At 40.9% G+C, this 13078-nt stretch overlaps 1 protein-coding gene across 4 annotated transcripts in view; it reads left to right on the forward strand.

Moving 5' to 3' along the window:
• TMTC1 (transmembrane O-mannosyltransferase targeting cadherins 1) overlaps positions 1–13078 on the forward strand; it is a 230134-nt gene that overhangs the window by 25305 nt on the left and 191751 nt on the right. For 2 of the 4 annotated variants that reach the window (XM_080662852.1, XM_080662850.1), the window contains exons 3-5: positions 919–992; positions 3415–3591; positions 7579–7773. In XM_080662852.1, coding sequence (XP_080518978.1) covers positions 919–992; positions 3415–3591; positions 7579–7773 — 446 coding nt within the window. Of the gene's footprint in view, positions 1–918; positions 993–3393; positions 3592–7578; positions 7774–13078 lie in introns of all 4 variants that reach the window. The other 2 variants (XM_080662853.1, XM_080662851.1) reach the window with 1 other exon arrangement.

Consider the following 13078-nt stretch of genomic DNA (forward strand, 5'->3'; position numbering starts at 1 on the left):
TTTTGACACATGAACCTGAGCACTTTCTTACATTCTAACATGAGAAGATGATCCATTCAAGCTTCTCTTGTAGCTCCCCAGCCTCAGCCCTGCAGCCCATGCTCTCTTTAGTGGAGGAATGGCTTGCAGTTAGTGCTGGGATGGCCCTTTGCCCCTGAGGTATTTGCTTTTAGGCTCTTTAGGTGACAGAGCTAAGAAATACACGCATGTACATATACTCACATATAGCAATGATGAGTTCAGACTCATTCCCATTCTTGTTAGAATTATTGATTCCTCAACTTATTTTTACTAGTGCTGTGTAAATGTCCTCTGCTCCACTAGCATTCCAGGCCCAAAGACCAGCACACTGTCTGACACTCAGTCATTGCTCAAAAAAGTTTTTTGAAAATCCCTGGCTGATGTGGCTCAGTTGGTTGAGTGTCTTCCCATGTACCAAAAGGTCGCTGGTTCAATTCTCAGTCAGGGCACATGCCCGGGTTGCGGGCTTGATCACTAGTAGCGGGCATGTAGGAGGCAGCCGATCTATGTTTCTCTCTCCACTGATGTTTCTCTCTCTTTCTTCCTCTCTCTAAAAAAAATCAATAAAATATATTTAAAAAGATATTTTGAATAAACCAACACATGAAGAAACTTCGATGCTGTGAATTAACCTTCTATGGAAGAAAGGTTAAAAATGAAGAGAAGCATGAAAATCTTGCCCCTTCCTTCTTCTTTTCTCCTTCTATAAATATATCATTAAATATATATATGTATGTGTGTATGATATATATATGATAACCAGAGATAGTTAGAATTTGAAGAACAATGTGTTTTCCATTTTATTATACTTTGCAGTCATCTAAATCCAAACACATTTTTGTAATACTTTACTGAAAGTAATTTTCTGACATTTTAATTTTTTTTCAAACATCCTAGGTAGCTGGAATTGTTGGCAGAGCTGACGTGTTAGCGTGCCTGCTGTTTCTGTTGGCCTTTCTCTCCTACAACAGGTATGTATAGCTAAGGGTGTCCTTCTCTGTGATTCCAGTCATGCTGTCCTTTGGGAATTTCTGCTGTGTGTGTGTGTGTGTGTGTGTGTGTGTGTGTGTGTGTTGTGTTCTCAGCATCTGCCTGAGAGAGGAGGGAGGCTTCTTGGCGTTGAAATGCTCAGAGAACTTCCCCGAGACCTGGCACAGGACATCCTCTCTTTACCAAGTGCCAGGTGTTCGCTCTTCCAGCCACATTCTGAACCATGTAATAGCCTTTCATAGGCACTGCCCGCCCAGGACCAGGAAGACAAGCTCTTGCTTCTTGTTTCCTTTTACTTACAGTTTCTGACTGAGAATGGAATTTGGAATCATAGCTCTGAGCAAAAATAGACTGGGTGTAGTCCTTTCTCTTATTTGCCTGTGATTTGTTCAATTTTTCCTTTTCATTTTTGGTTCTAATTCCCCCTCCCCCCTTCTCATCCTCATTAAAGTAGCTCAGAGCTTAAAACCATGCTGAATTGAAAGTCATGTTTCTCAACTGTGGTTTTCCAATTTACATATCCTTTCATCAGTATACAGAAGCTGCTTGCTTTTGGGAGATTAAACAGCAATAAAACAATTTTCATTATATTACCTCTTTCCCCCCAATGTGATCAGGTTCTCACCTGCGGGAATAGCCCCATAGGGAAAGGAGCAGGTTGAAAAGAGAATGTAAATAGGGGCAGATGACTCAGAGGATGGCCCAGAAAAAAGGGGTCAGTGAACCATGTTGCCCTCCTTCTTGGAGGATGGCCTGACCTGGCTAAGGATTTGTGAACCTTGATCTTTGGATCATTTCATCGATCTATACCCTTACAAAGCCCAAGGACTCTAGCCAACACTGTTCTAAAGCAGTGGTTCTCAGTATGCGGCAAATTTGCCCTACTTCCCCAGGGGACATTTGACAATGTCTGGAGACACTTTTGCTTGTCACAACTCGCTAGACTGAGGATCCTCCAATGTACAGGGGCAGCCCTTACAGTAAAGAATCATCTTCCCCAAAACGCCAATAGCGCTGAAATTGAGAAACCCTGTTGTAAACCAGTTTAGACTGTGGACCCAGAATGGAATGAACTAAGTCTTAGGAAGCTCTGGTAAAGAGCAGAGCCTTTAGTATAGTACCAGTCTTCTGGCCCTGGCTTTGTGACCTCCCATTGCATTGCTAGTCATGCATCAAGATGTGAAAAATCTTAAGACTATAAATCCAGATGCAACAATTATTTCCTGTTTACTCTGGTGTCAGAACAAGTTTAAGAATTGCTTTTAGTTTAAACTTGTTCATTTGAGCTTTCTCTGTGTGTTTGGGAACACGATTAGGCCTGCAGCGTATCCATGTTTATGTGATAATGAGCTATAGCAGCACAGGTTTCTATTGTGCGTGCCATTCTCACTTTTAGCAATCTAAGCTATAGTCCAGCATTGAAGAAGAATGCATATCTACTGGCATATACTTTTATGCAACTGCTTTTAGACATAAGAGTAAGGGTAAGACGTCACAACTACAGAAATATTGGCCATTCCTTCACAGGAGTAGGAGCCGAAGGGTGTGGTGCCTGCTGAAGGAACTGCGGTGTTTCTTCGTGTGGGGCTGATTCCATTTTGTGAGATGAAAAAAAGACTTTACAGTGCTGGAGGGCTCTTGAAAATCCCTGCTGGGAATTATACTGAGGAAAAAAAAGCCCTCTATCTAATATGTCCTTATGGGAAAGAGATTTAAATATACAGATTAGGCAGAAGAAAAGAAAAAAGCTAAATCATCTATATTTGTATCACAGAGAGAAATGATGATTGTTTTGTGTGTGTGTGTGTGTGTGTGTGTATATCTCCACTGATTTTTTTTGTGTACAGAAGCGTATAAAACATAAAATAATAATGGTGATGAATACTTAATATATATTTAGTCATTTAATGAATTCTCCCTCCAACACTGTGGTCCCATTTCACAGGGAAGGGAACTGAGGCAGAGAGGAGAAGTAACCTGCCCCCTATGACCCTGTTACTTAATTATAGAACTATGATTGGAACCCAAGAAACCTGGCTCCAGAGTTCATGCATGTGGCTTAGTAACCTGTGTTATTCACTTAAAATATATTCACCTAACCATCTTTCCATGTCACTAACTATGTCTCTATGGTAGCATTTTAAATGGCTTTTTTAGTGTTCATTTATTATATGCCAGGTTTTATCATAATTTTTGCATACCTTAATTTAAGTATCAAAATCAGTACTAGGCATTTACTTTTTTTCATCTTTGCAATTTTACATAATTCTATTATTGAAGAAACATTTGCTCACCTACTTATTTAGAATAAAATGAAATTGATGCTAGATCTTAGTGTTAATAGGTGGTATTTCTTAGCAATCCACATTCTTATATTAGAAGACTCTCAACCTTGTTTTTCAGGAGTGTGGACCAGTGCTGTGTTGGGGAGTGTTTCCCTTCCACGGCCTCTCCTTTCTTCCTGCTGCTCGGTTTGTTTCTGGGCACCTGCGCAATGCTGGTGAAAGAGACGGGCATCACAGTGTTTGGAGTGTGCTTGGTTTATGATCTCTTTTCCCTGTCCCACAAGCAAGAGAAATCGTAAGTCCATTTGAATGTTAAGCAGTGCATGGATACATGGAACAGACTGGTTGATGCCCAAGGGAAGAAGGGTAGGGGGTGACTGGATAAAGAAGGTGAAGGGATTAGCTAAAGAATATATATGTATACGCCATGGACATGGACAATAGGTGATGAAGGCCAAGCCGGGGGCGGGGGGAGCAGGGGAGGCGGGCAAAGGGAGGGAAAAAGGGGGACACCTGCAATAATGTTAACATTAAAAATTTTTAATAAAAAAAGGATCAAGTGAAAAAAAAGGAAATAAAGATTCCGGAGCCAAGTCACAAAAAAGTACTTAAATCAGTAATTTTAAAACTTCATTAAAAAAATAAAAATATTTTTGTTAAATGTCACTTCACCTTACCAGCCGTGGGCAAACTACGGCCCGCGGGCTGGATCCGGCCCGTTCGGCTGTTCTATCCGGCCCGCAGAGCCGAAAGAGCGGAGGGTTCTCTTGCTCTCCCCTCCGCTCCTTTACTTTGAATTTATATTAGTTCACACAAACACTCCATCCATGCTTTTGTTCCGGCCCTCCAGTCCAATTTAAGAACCCATTGTGGCCCTCGAGTCAAAAAGTTTGCCCACCCTTGCCTTAGACCATAATATAACAAGTGAGCCTTGTTTTATTAAGATAAATGTTCAAACTCTTCGCACTTTTATAAAAATCAGTGGGGACTATAAAATTTTTGTGAGCCCCAAATTAGGAATTGAGAAGTATCTATACTACTTACAAGTTTATATTAGCAATATTTTCTGGTTGTAAACCACTGAGAAATCTTGATTTACACAGAGAAGTGGTTGCAAGTGGAAACAGTTTGTTAACAGCTTGCCTTGAACCTGGGCATTCAAATTAGTGTTATCCATCAAAGGGCACTGCTGCGCTGGAGTCTGCTCTAGAGTTGAATTGTTACCTAAGAGTTTTGGGAGTTTTGTTTTGAAATTTCACAAATGGCTAATCTAAACCACACAGGAATACTCACGCATCATATGCAAATCAAAGAACATGTTTATTTAGCAGCCTGTTTTTATTTTACGAATTTAAGGCTTATTCATTTTATCCTGTGTACTGTAGCCAATAAAAATGACTAAGGCATATTAATAGTTCTGACACATACCATAATTTTCTTCCTCTATTAATTCCATAATTACTAACAATTTGACATGCAGAACCCATTTTTCAGTAATTATAAGGTTCTTACTTTTGAACTTTAAAAAATGTGGTTGATTTATTTTCCTGCCTTGTCCAGTGAAGAATGTTATCTTTGAAAAAATCCTGCCTTTTTATTCTATTTCCTACCTCTTTGTACTTCTTGACATAAAGATAAGAGCAGGGTTATTGAGTGGCAACAAGCTGAGATTAACCATTACATTCTGATCACCTTCCTGCCTATCTGTACTTAGACATCATTTAAGTGGCGTTTAGCGCTCTGTTGACTCCCTGTAAATCTCCGAGGAAGGAACCCCGTTATCATTTTGACCCGAGCTCGTGCCAAGAAAGCCACGAGCCAGAGGCGCTCCCCTTGGCTTATGTGAGAGTGTCTTTCCTCTACATGCTCTTAACTGATGAAAGCAATTGCATTGCTCGCCTTTTGTTTTGTTTTGTTTTGGTTTGGTTGTTTTTATTTTTTAGAAAACAACTTGCTGACCTCTCTTGCTTCCCACTTACTTTCTTGCATTCTTTTTGTCTCTTCCTCCTAGCTTCTTTCTGCTTTGCCTCACTGACAGCAGCAAGGTGTGACAACTGACCGCAGACCCTCCCCTTTGGTCTGGTCCAGAGCTATTTTAACCTCATCACTGAAGTCCTGTCTCTGTCTCCTCTGGCCTTGGGACTCTGCAGCCCAGCGTTGCCTATATTTTCTACTTTATCCAGTTACTGTTGAGCCAGGCTTTTTTCAAAAGGGATAATTGTCTCCTTTATTCTTTTAATAATCTTTCCTGACCTCCACTGTAAACTGCTAGAAGGTCAAAGGAAGGAATAATATGCCGATGTGTAACTTAGACACTGCACAGCTCATCATCTGTGATTTTTAAAAAAGTAACTTTTATCTCTCAAAACCACCAGCTCTGCATAAGTGGAGACACTCACTTTTTCCTTCCACCCATTCAACATATACTCATTCTGTACCTGGCCAAGAATAAGAGATAAGATTCCTTCCCTCAGAGAACATGTCCAATATTGGGGGGAGACAGACATTACATGAGTAATTACATGAGTAGTTACAGCTGTGAACGTGGTGAGAAGGAAACAGAGCACGTGACAGGGAGACCTGGCCCGTGATGGTTAATGTCTCCCAAGTTCTGACCATGTGCCAGGCATTGTGTGTGCCAGGCCATTTACAGGCATGAAGTCACACAGTGCTCACAGCCGTTGCTCTCATTGTACAGAGGAGAAAACAGAGGCACAGAAAGTAACCTCTGTAGAGTCACTTATCCCTGAGTGGAGCCAGAATTAGGTCCTTTGTCTTTATGACTCCAGAGTCACAGGGTTACCTCTGAGCACCCCTGCCTCCACCTCCCAGAGCATCTGCTGCTCAGGAATTGGGCGCATACTTTTGAGAGCAGCTCTGAGATTCTGAGTATATTTATTGGGGGTCATGACCCTGTTGAGAATTTCACAAAATTGTGTCCCCTTCCCCCAGAATAATGTACACAGTTTTGCACAAAACTCTTAGGGATCTACACCCATTCATTTGCTAATTTAAAAGAAATACCTTGGCACTAGGTTGTTTTGAGATCTTTCCTTGTAGGAGGCAGGCAGCAGGAAAGAAACAGTAACAGAAACAAAGGTTGGAAGCACTTTCCTACACGAAGAGCAATTTATTCCTAAATTTTAAGGGAACCACACCAATGGAGTGGGATTTCTTTTGTTTGACATCACCTTTAGGAAAACATATTTTTAGTGAAAGATGAGCCCCTGAGAGTTAAATTTCTGTTTTTATTTTTTAAAATTTAGGATAAAATTTCCAACATACAGACAATAACATTCCCTGACCCCAGTCCCTAACCACTCTCTCTAGAAGTAATCACAATCCTGAGTTTGGCACTTTTCATTTCTATGCTTATTTTTATGCCATTATTTCCTATGTATATACCAGTGCATACCAAACAGAATTACTTAAGGTATTTTCAAACTTTATATAAATCACTTGCTTTTCTTTTCATTTACCCGTAGGCTTTAAGATACATCATTGCTGATACAAGTAGCAATAGTTCATTCACCTTAACTGTTGTATGGTATTTAATTATCCCACTTTATTTATCCAGTTTTCTGGATTTGGAATTTAGGTTATTTTCACAATGTCTGCTATTATAAACTGTGCTGCAGTGGGTTTTCTTGTGCAAGTACATGAGTGTTTTTCCGGGGCATGCCATAGGAATGGGGTTGCTGGGACCACAGACCGGTGCCTGTTTGCTGTGTCACGTGCTGAGATAAGCCCTTGAAATGATTGTAGCAGTATCTCGGGATCCCTATGCTCCATATTCTCACCATCACTTGGTAGAATCAGACTCTTTCAGATTTGTCCATCCAATTGTCATGAGTTATGTCTCTGAGGATTTATGAAAGAAAAATGTAATCACAGTACTTTGGATGGATCAGCTATGAATGGTATTTTCCAAGTTCATAATTATGCAAATCCTGAATACCACTTCCATCAAATATTATGAGAAAAATATATTTGGAGAATGAGGGGTGAAGAAGAGTGTGTGTGTGTGTGTGTGTGTGTGTGTGTGTGTGTATGACATATGAAGGACCGAGTCCTAGTTTTCTATATTAGGAAGTCAATGTAATAATTTCTAAAATCAAAAAAAGAAGTAATATTAAAATTATGTAATTTTTAAAATACTGTGGTCCATACCAGAAACAAAAGAGCTAAAACACTTGAGAATGGTTGCTTCTAGGAGCAGGACTTGGGACAGGGACTGCTATTTCTTGTTGCAAGCCTTGTCTTTCTGTTTGACTTTATTTAGGAGCAATGGGGTCATCCCGCAGCGCAGCCCACAGCAGCCGGGGAGCCCCCAGCCCTCGCACCCCCTCCGGCAGAATGGGAAGCAGCAGCGGTTCCCTCACAAAGGAGCCTGGAGTGGCTGCCACTCCCCATTGCCACCAGAACCCAAGAGCAGTGGATTCCCGGTGTCTCCTCGAGCTGTGTGGTCCATGATGAGGTACTGTGCTGGGCTCCTGGACTGTGTGCGTTTTCACTGTCCAGCATCACCTGTGTGGGCTGATAGGAGAACGGAAGCCCTGAGTCGGGTTTTGTGACCTCCCCCTCTCTCCTTGTTTCTCTGCCTTTCTCGTTCCTTCCCTTCCTAGCCCTATATTAGATCAGATAAGAAAGGAGTAGCTGGAAAAAGACCTGCTCTCTGCTGTTATTTAGAAGCAGGGGGTGATGTGTGGGTCTGTGAACACCCAATTAAGGAGAATAAACGTTTTCTCATTTTCCTGATGGAAGAACGTTGTGTGGAGATCCTGGCCCTTGGTTTTCTGGGGAGGAGAGCGCTGTACCTTCCGCTTGCTGCCTCACCTTGCTCTTGTGTATGGTAGGAATTTATTACAGCACAAGTATGGGAGAAATTATTTTTAAAAATAATTTCACCTAGCCACAACACTTAACATCCATTTATCAGAACAGGTGCTCACTAAATTAGGTTGCCTCTAAACTTGCTCAAGCCATGAGTAAGCCAGAACTTAATAAAGGTGGAAACTCAATTCATACTGTTAGTACTTTACTACTTCAGATTGTTGTTCTTATTTTTCTGTTCATTTCTAGAAAAATCCCTCAGTTTCAGGGTCTATGTTTCCCATTACTTCCACCTTTTCCTGTTTCTTATTTTTTGCCTCTTGCTTTATTCACTCATTTATTAAATATCTGTTTTAAATAAAATACCCATTGAGTGTCCACCACAAGCCAGACACTGTTCTAGGAACCAGGAACATCCTGGTGGGTGAGAAAGACAAGGTCTTTGCTGTTACGTTGCTTCCTTTCTAGAAGATAGGCACTGGATAAACGACTGAATGAAGTGATGGAGAGGGACACATTTGCATTGGCTGGTCAGAGCAGGCATCTTGCATCCTCCTGAATGAGAGGAGGAGCTAGCCCTGCAAAGATCTGGGCACAGGGTCCCAGACTTGGGGTAATGAATACGTGGGGATTGGAGAGGCAAGGTCAGGAGGTGGGCAGGTCCCAGATGAAGAAGGGCCGTGTTAGCCAAGGAAGCTAGTTTCAGTTTTATTCTGAGTGGAATGGAGAGACTTTGGAGGTGATGTTGTTTTTGCTGTTATATTTTGTTTTATCTTAAGGTGGTAAGAAATGGTTACATTAAATATTCTGGCTTCGTCTTAGTACATGATGTTGGGGATAAGAGTAAAGCAGGAAAAAGAGTTAAGTTTTGCACAGACTGAAGGAGATGGAGACTGGGGTCAATAGGTGTGGTGGGTTTGGGATACCTTTTGGATACAGATCCAACAGGACTTGCTAATGTTTGGGGTGGGGGAAAGGAAAGGAAGGAAACACAGATTTGGGGGTGTTGGCTTAAACAGTTCGGTGGATTGTGGTGTCAGTTACTGAGGCAGAAAGTCAAGGGAAGAAATAAGTTTCCCAAGGGTTGGGGGGAGGATACATCACAGTAATTCTTGAAATTCCTGAGAAAGAAAGAGAGACAAACAATCAAAACATTGAGGAAATCTTGACCTTTCTGTGGAGGGTCGTGGAGGAAAAGGAGGTAAAACATTTGGGGAAGCTGTTTTTAAGGAGGCAAAGGAGGAGAAAACAGAGGAGTAAACAGGGATTTGTAGATTTCCAAGGCAGGACAGAAGTCAGATTGAATTCCCTGAGGGCAGGGGCTATGCTGCATCTTGCTCGTATCTGTAGCTCCAATTCCTTTCACAGTGTCTGGCTAATGGTAGTGTCACAAGTATTTGTTAAATGAATAAATTAACGAGAGGCTGGTAAAAACTGTTGGAATTAAGCATACTTATTCAAAAAATTTGGCAATGAAGGAGTGGGGAAAAAGGATGGTAACTAGAGGGGGGTTAGATTTTTGTTTTCATTTTAAATTTGATGGACATGTGTCTGTATATAGACAATGTGTAGAGAGCAGAGATGAAAGATGCTGGAGCAAAAAGGGGTATGAAGAAATATGAATACTAGGGGTGTGCTGGTAAATTTTTAATAACTGGCTCCCAAAGCAAGGAAATCCTGACTTGTGGTGTTTGCCAATTTCCATGTAAATAACTCCTACCGGGGCTTATTTCAAGCTATAAAAGTGATGGCACTGAAGGTGCATTGGGGGAGAAGTGCTGTAGCTCACCATGATGCAATATTTCCACTGCCTAATAGACAATAGACATAAATAACCCAAAGAGCAGAGGTAACAGTGAAGCAAAGTAAACTAATCAGGAAGTGAGAGATTTCAGTATGTGTCGCCTTTGTTTTTAATAAGATTAATTTTAAGTTAATATAATTTAATTTTGAATGATGGCTATATTTAATAACTGGCTTGCAAAATACCTAAAAATTAAACAGTCATTTCTTGCACACCACTGTGAGTCAGCTGCCACCCACCAATGAAGAAGGTCCTTCAGGGGGAGGAAGACAGTTTCATATCTGTTATTCATCTACTATGTTCCAGGACGTGGGCTAGCAGGTCCCATACGTTACCCCATGCAGCCATCACACTAATGCATTTTAGGTAGATATCAGCGTTCCCCTTACTGGAGGGAATGGAAGATCTTAGAGGTTAAAACACCTGGTCCACATTTACATGGTAAGGGGGAAGGTCAGGGTTGGAACTCAAGCTGTGTGACCCCTAAACGTATGCTTTGCCCATTTGCTGGGCTCTAAAGTCCATATCCTAGGCAAGGGCTTAGCCTTGGGGATGAGGCAGGACACTGGTTTCATTCTCTGTGAGCTGGCCTCCCTGCTGAACCCTCAGGGGTAGACAGGTTCTTACAGCTGTCCTTGGGTTCACACATGAGGCAACTCTTGACTTGCTTTGATCTATGGTATTGGTGCTAATACATTTAATTAGACAGCATGCTTTAGTAGGTTCTGTTCTGTTCTTTTTCACCCCAAGCACCAGGCTGTTTTAGAGAGAATGATGCTCGGAGAACAATACACAGCTCAGCTGGAACTGGGTCAGAGTCTGACTATGTTAACCTGTTTGTGGGCGGGAAGGACCATTATCCCTCATTGGGAAGAAAAATTGTCATATAGTTTCCCTTTTTGGAAAGTAAACGTGTCATATATTGGAGTATATATTTAATTAGTATTAAAATTATTTTTGAAAACTATGCTTGTCCTTTTGTCAGAAGGTGATCAGGTTAAGCAAATAAAAGTTCAAAGAGACAATCTTAATTCTTAAGATCTCTGCAGCCCTGGCCTCTGTGGCTCAGTTGGTTGGCATGTTGTCCCGTGCACAGAAGGGTTATGGGTTTGATTACAGGTCAGGGCACATAGCCAGGTTGAGAGTTTGATCCCTGGTTGGGGCACATTCAGGAGGCAACAGATTTATGTCTCTCTCTCTCTCTCTCTCTCTCTCTCCTCACTCCCCCGCTTCCTTCTCCTCTCTCTAAAATCAATAAGAACGTATCCTTGGTGAGGATTAAAAAAAAAAACAACCCACAAAAAAGAGCTTTGCAGACAGTGGTTAAATCATGGCTCCTTCGCTTACTTGATCTGGACAAGTTGTTTTATCTCTGTGGGCCTCTGTTTTCTCACCTCCAGAATGCGGAGGTAATAGGAGACCCTTACTCCCTGCCTGGCTGTCAGGACGGCAAGCGGTAGCACTTGTATAAGCTTGTACATAGGTGCCTGGCACAGGGTGGCCAGTCAGTGCGTGGCAGCCAGCAGTGTCATTATTAGTAGTTTAGTGTTATGACTGTGTGGATTTCTGGACACCAGGACGCATGGTGAAAATGGTAAATCTGCAGTATGCAGGCAGGGAGTGGGATTGTGTGGGATTTGTTGTTGTTGTTTTTGAACGTCAAGACTGTTGGCTAGTATTTATTTGTATTGCCTGTATTGCATTAGATTGACAAAAAGTTGGCTACATACAATCAGGTAAAATGTTTTTCAGAAGTTTCTATACACAGGGAAAAATCCCAACCCAGGGAAAAATCCCACTGTAAGTCATTTAGTTGCCTTTTTTTTTCTTCTTCTGTCTGACTTAGTAATTGGCATATAGGTAGAAAGTGCAATGAAAACCTGGGACATAAAATTCGTTCACATGTGGACATACTTTCCCTTTTACATTAGGAAGCTCAGTGAGTTCTACATGAAATCTTATCTTCAGGACTCATATATACGGTGTCCCAAAAAATGTACACACATTTTAACAGCTGACAACTCGTTTAATTTTCACTCCTTTTCAGGTTTAACTGATTTGAAATAATGGGTGAAGCCAGACTAACCTTTGAACAAAGAAAATTTATCCTGAAGTGCCACTAGACTTTTTTTTTATGGGGACACATAAAAGATAAAGTTTACAGTACAAAACCAGCAACAGTCGATGAATTGAGGGCGCACAAATACCAAAAGAAATGATTCTTGATGTTTGTGATTCCATTGCTTCACATTATCAGCAGTGCCTGGACCAGAACGCTCATCAGTTTGAAAACAGGCATTGACAAAGAAAATTATTCATTTCTGTAGATTCTTTTAAATTTTGAAAATAAACTGTATGTTAATAAACACTGACTTTAGAATCATTCAAAATGCATATACATTTTTTGGGACACCCTGTATATGGATATGCCTATATATCTATAAGAGTCATTTTTTCATGTGTACTTACTTGATTTAATATTTAAATAAAAGTGACCACTGTAGGCATTGAAGACCATTCTTGCTTCAAATTCTGGTTCATTTCCTCTTTTTTTGCTACCCTGAAGGGTCTGTCGGGAATCACTGATTCAGCAAAATTTACTGAGCACCTACTATGTTCCAGACACCATTTTTGCCAGTGAAGTAAACAAAGCCCTGCCCTCATGAAACTTAGCTGGATGATGATCATAGTATTTTAATTGAAAAATAGGCTCATTTTTGTGGTGAGATAGTGGTTAGATTTTTCACTTTAGTGGGTCTTAATCATTTATCTTGTAAATGCCTTGTAAGTAGGAATGCAAATCAAGAAACCAAGACAGGTTTAGGACTAGAGAACAATTTGGCACGAAAGTGAACTTGTGAGGTAATTAAAGTCCGGGGACTTGGAGAGGCATTTAAATATTTTGACCTTCACTGGTGGAATGGGCAACTGATCTCTTAAGTGTCGTTTTAATGCTTTATTTCTATACACCTTGCATTACACACCTTTTCCCCAAAGTAAGCGATGCTATGCGGATTAAACTCATGAGGTGGGATTTTGAACTTTTATTCCACACATATGATGCTGTAAGTAGGGCAAATGTGTTTCAGATCATTATTAATAATCTCATATCAGCATTGAGAGAAACTTAGCAAACTAGTGAAGT

This window comes from Plecotus auritus, assembly GCF_963455305.1.
Source record: "Plecotus auritus genome assembly, chromosome: 3".
NCBI lineage: Eukaryota > Metazoa > Chordata > Mammalia > Chiroptera > Vespertilionidae > Plecotus > Plecotus auritus.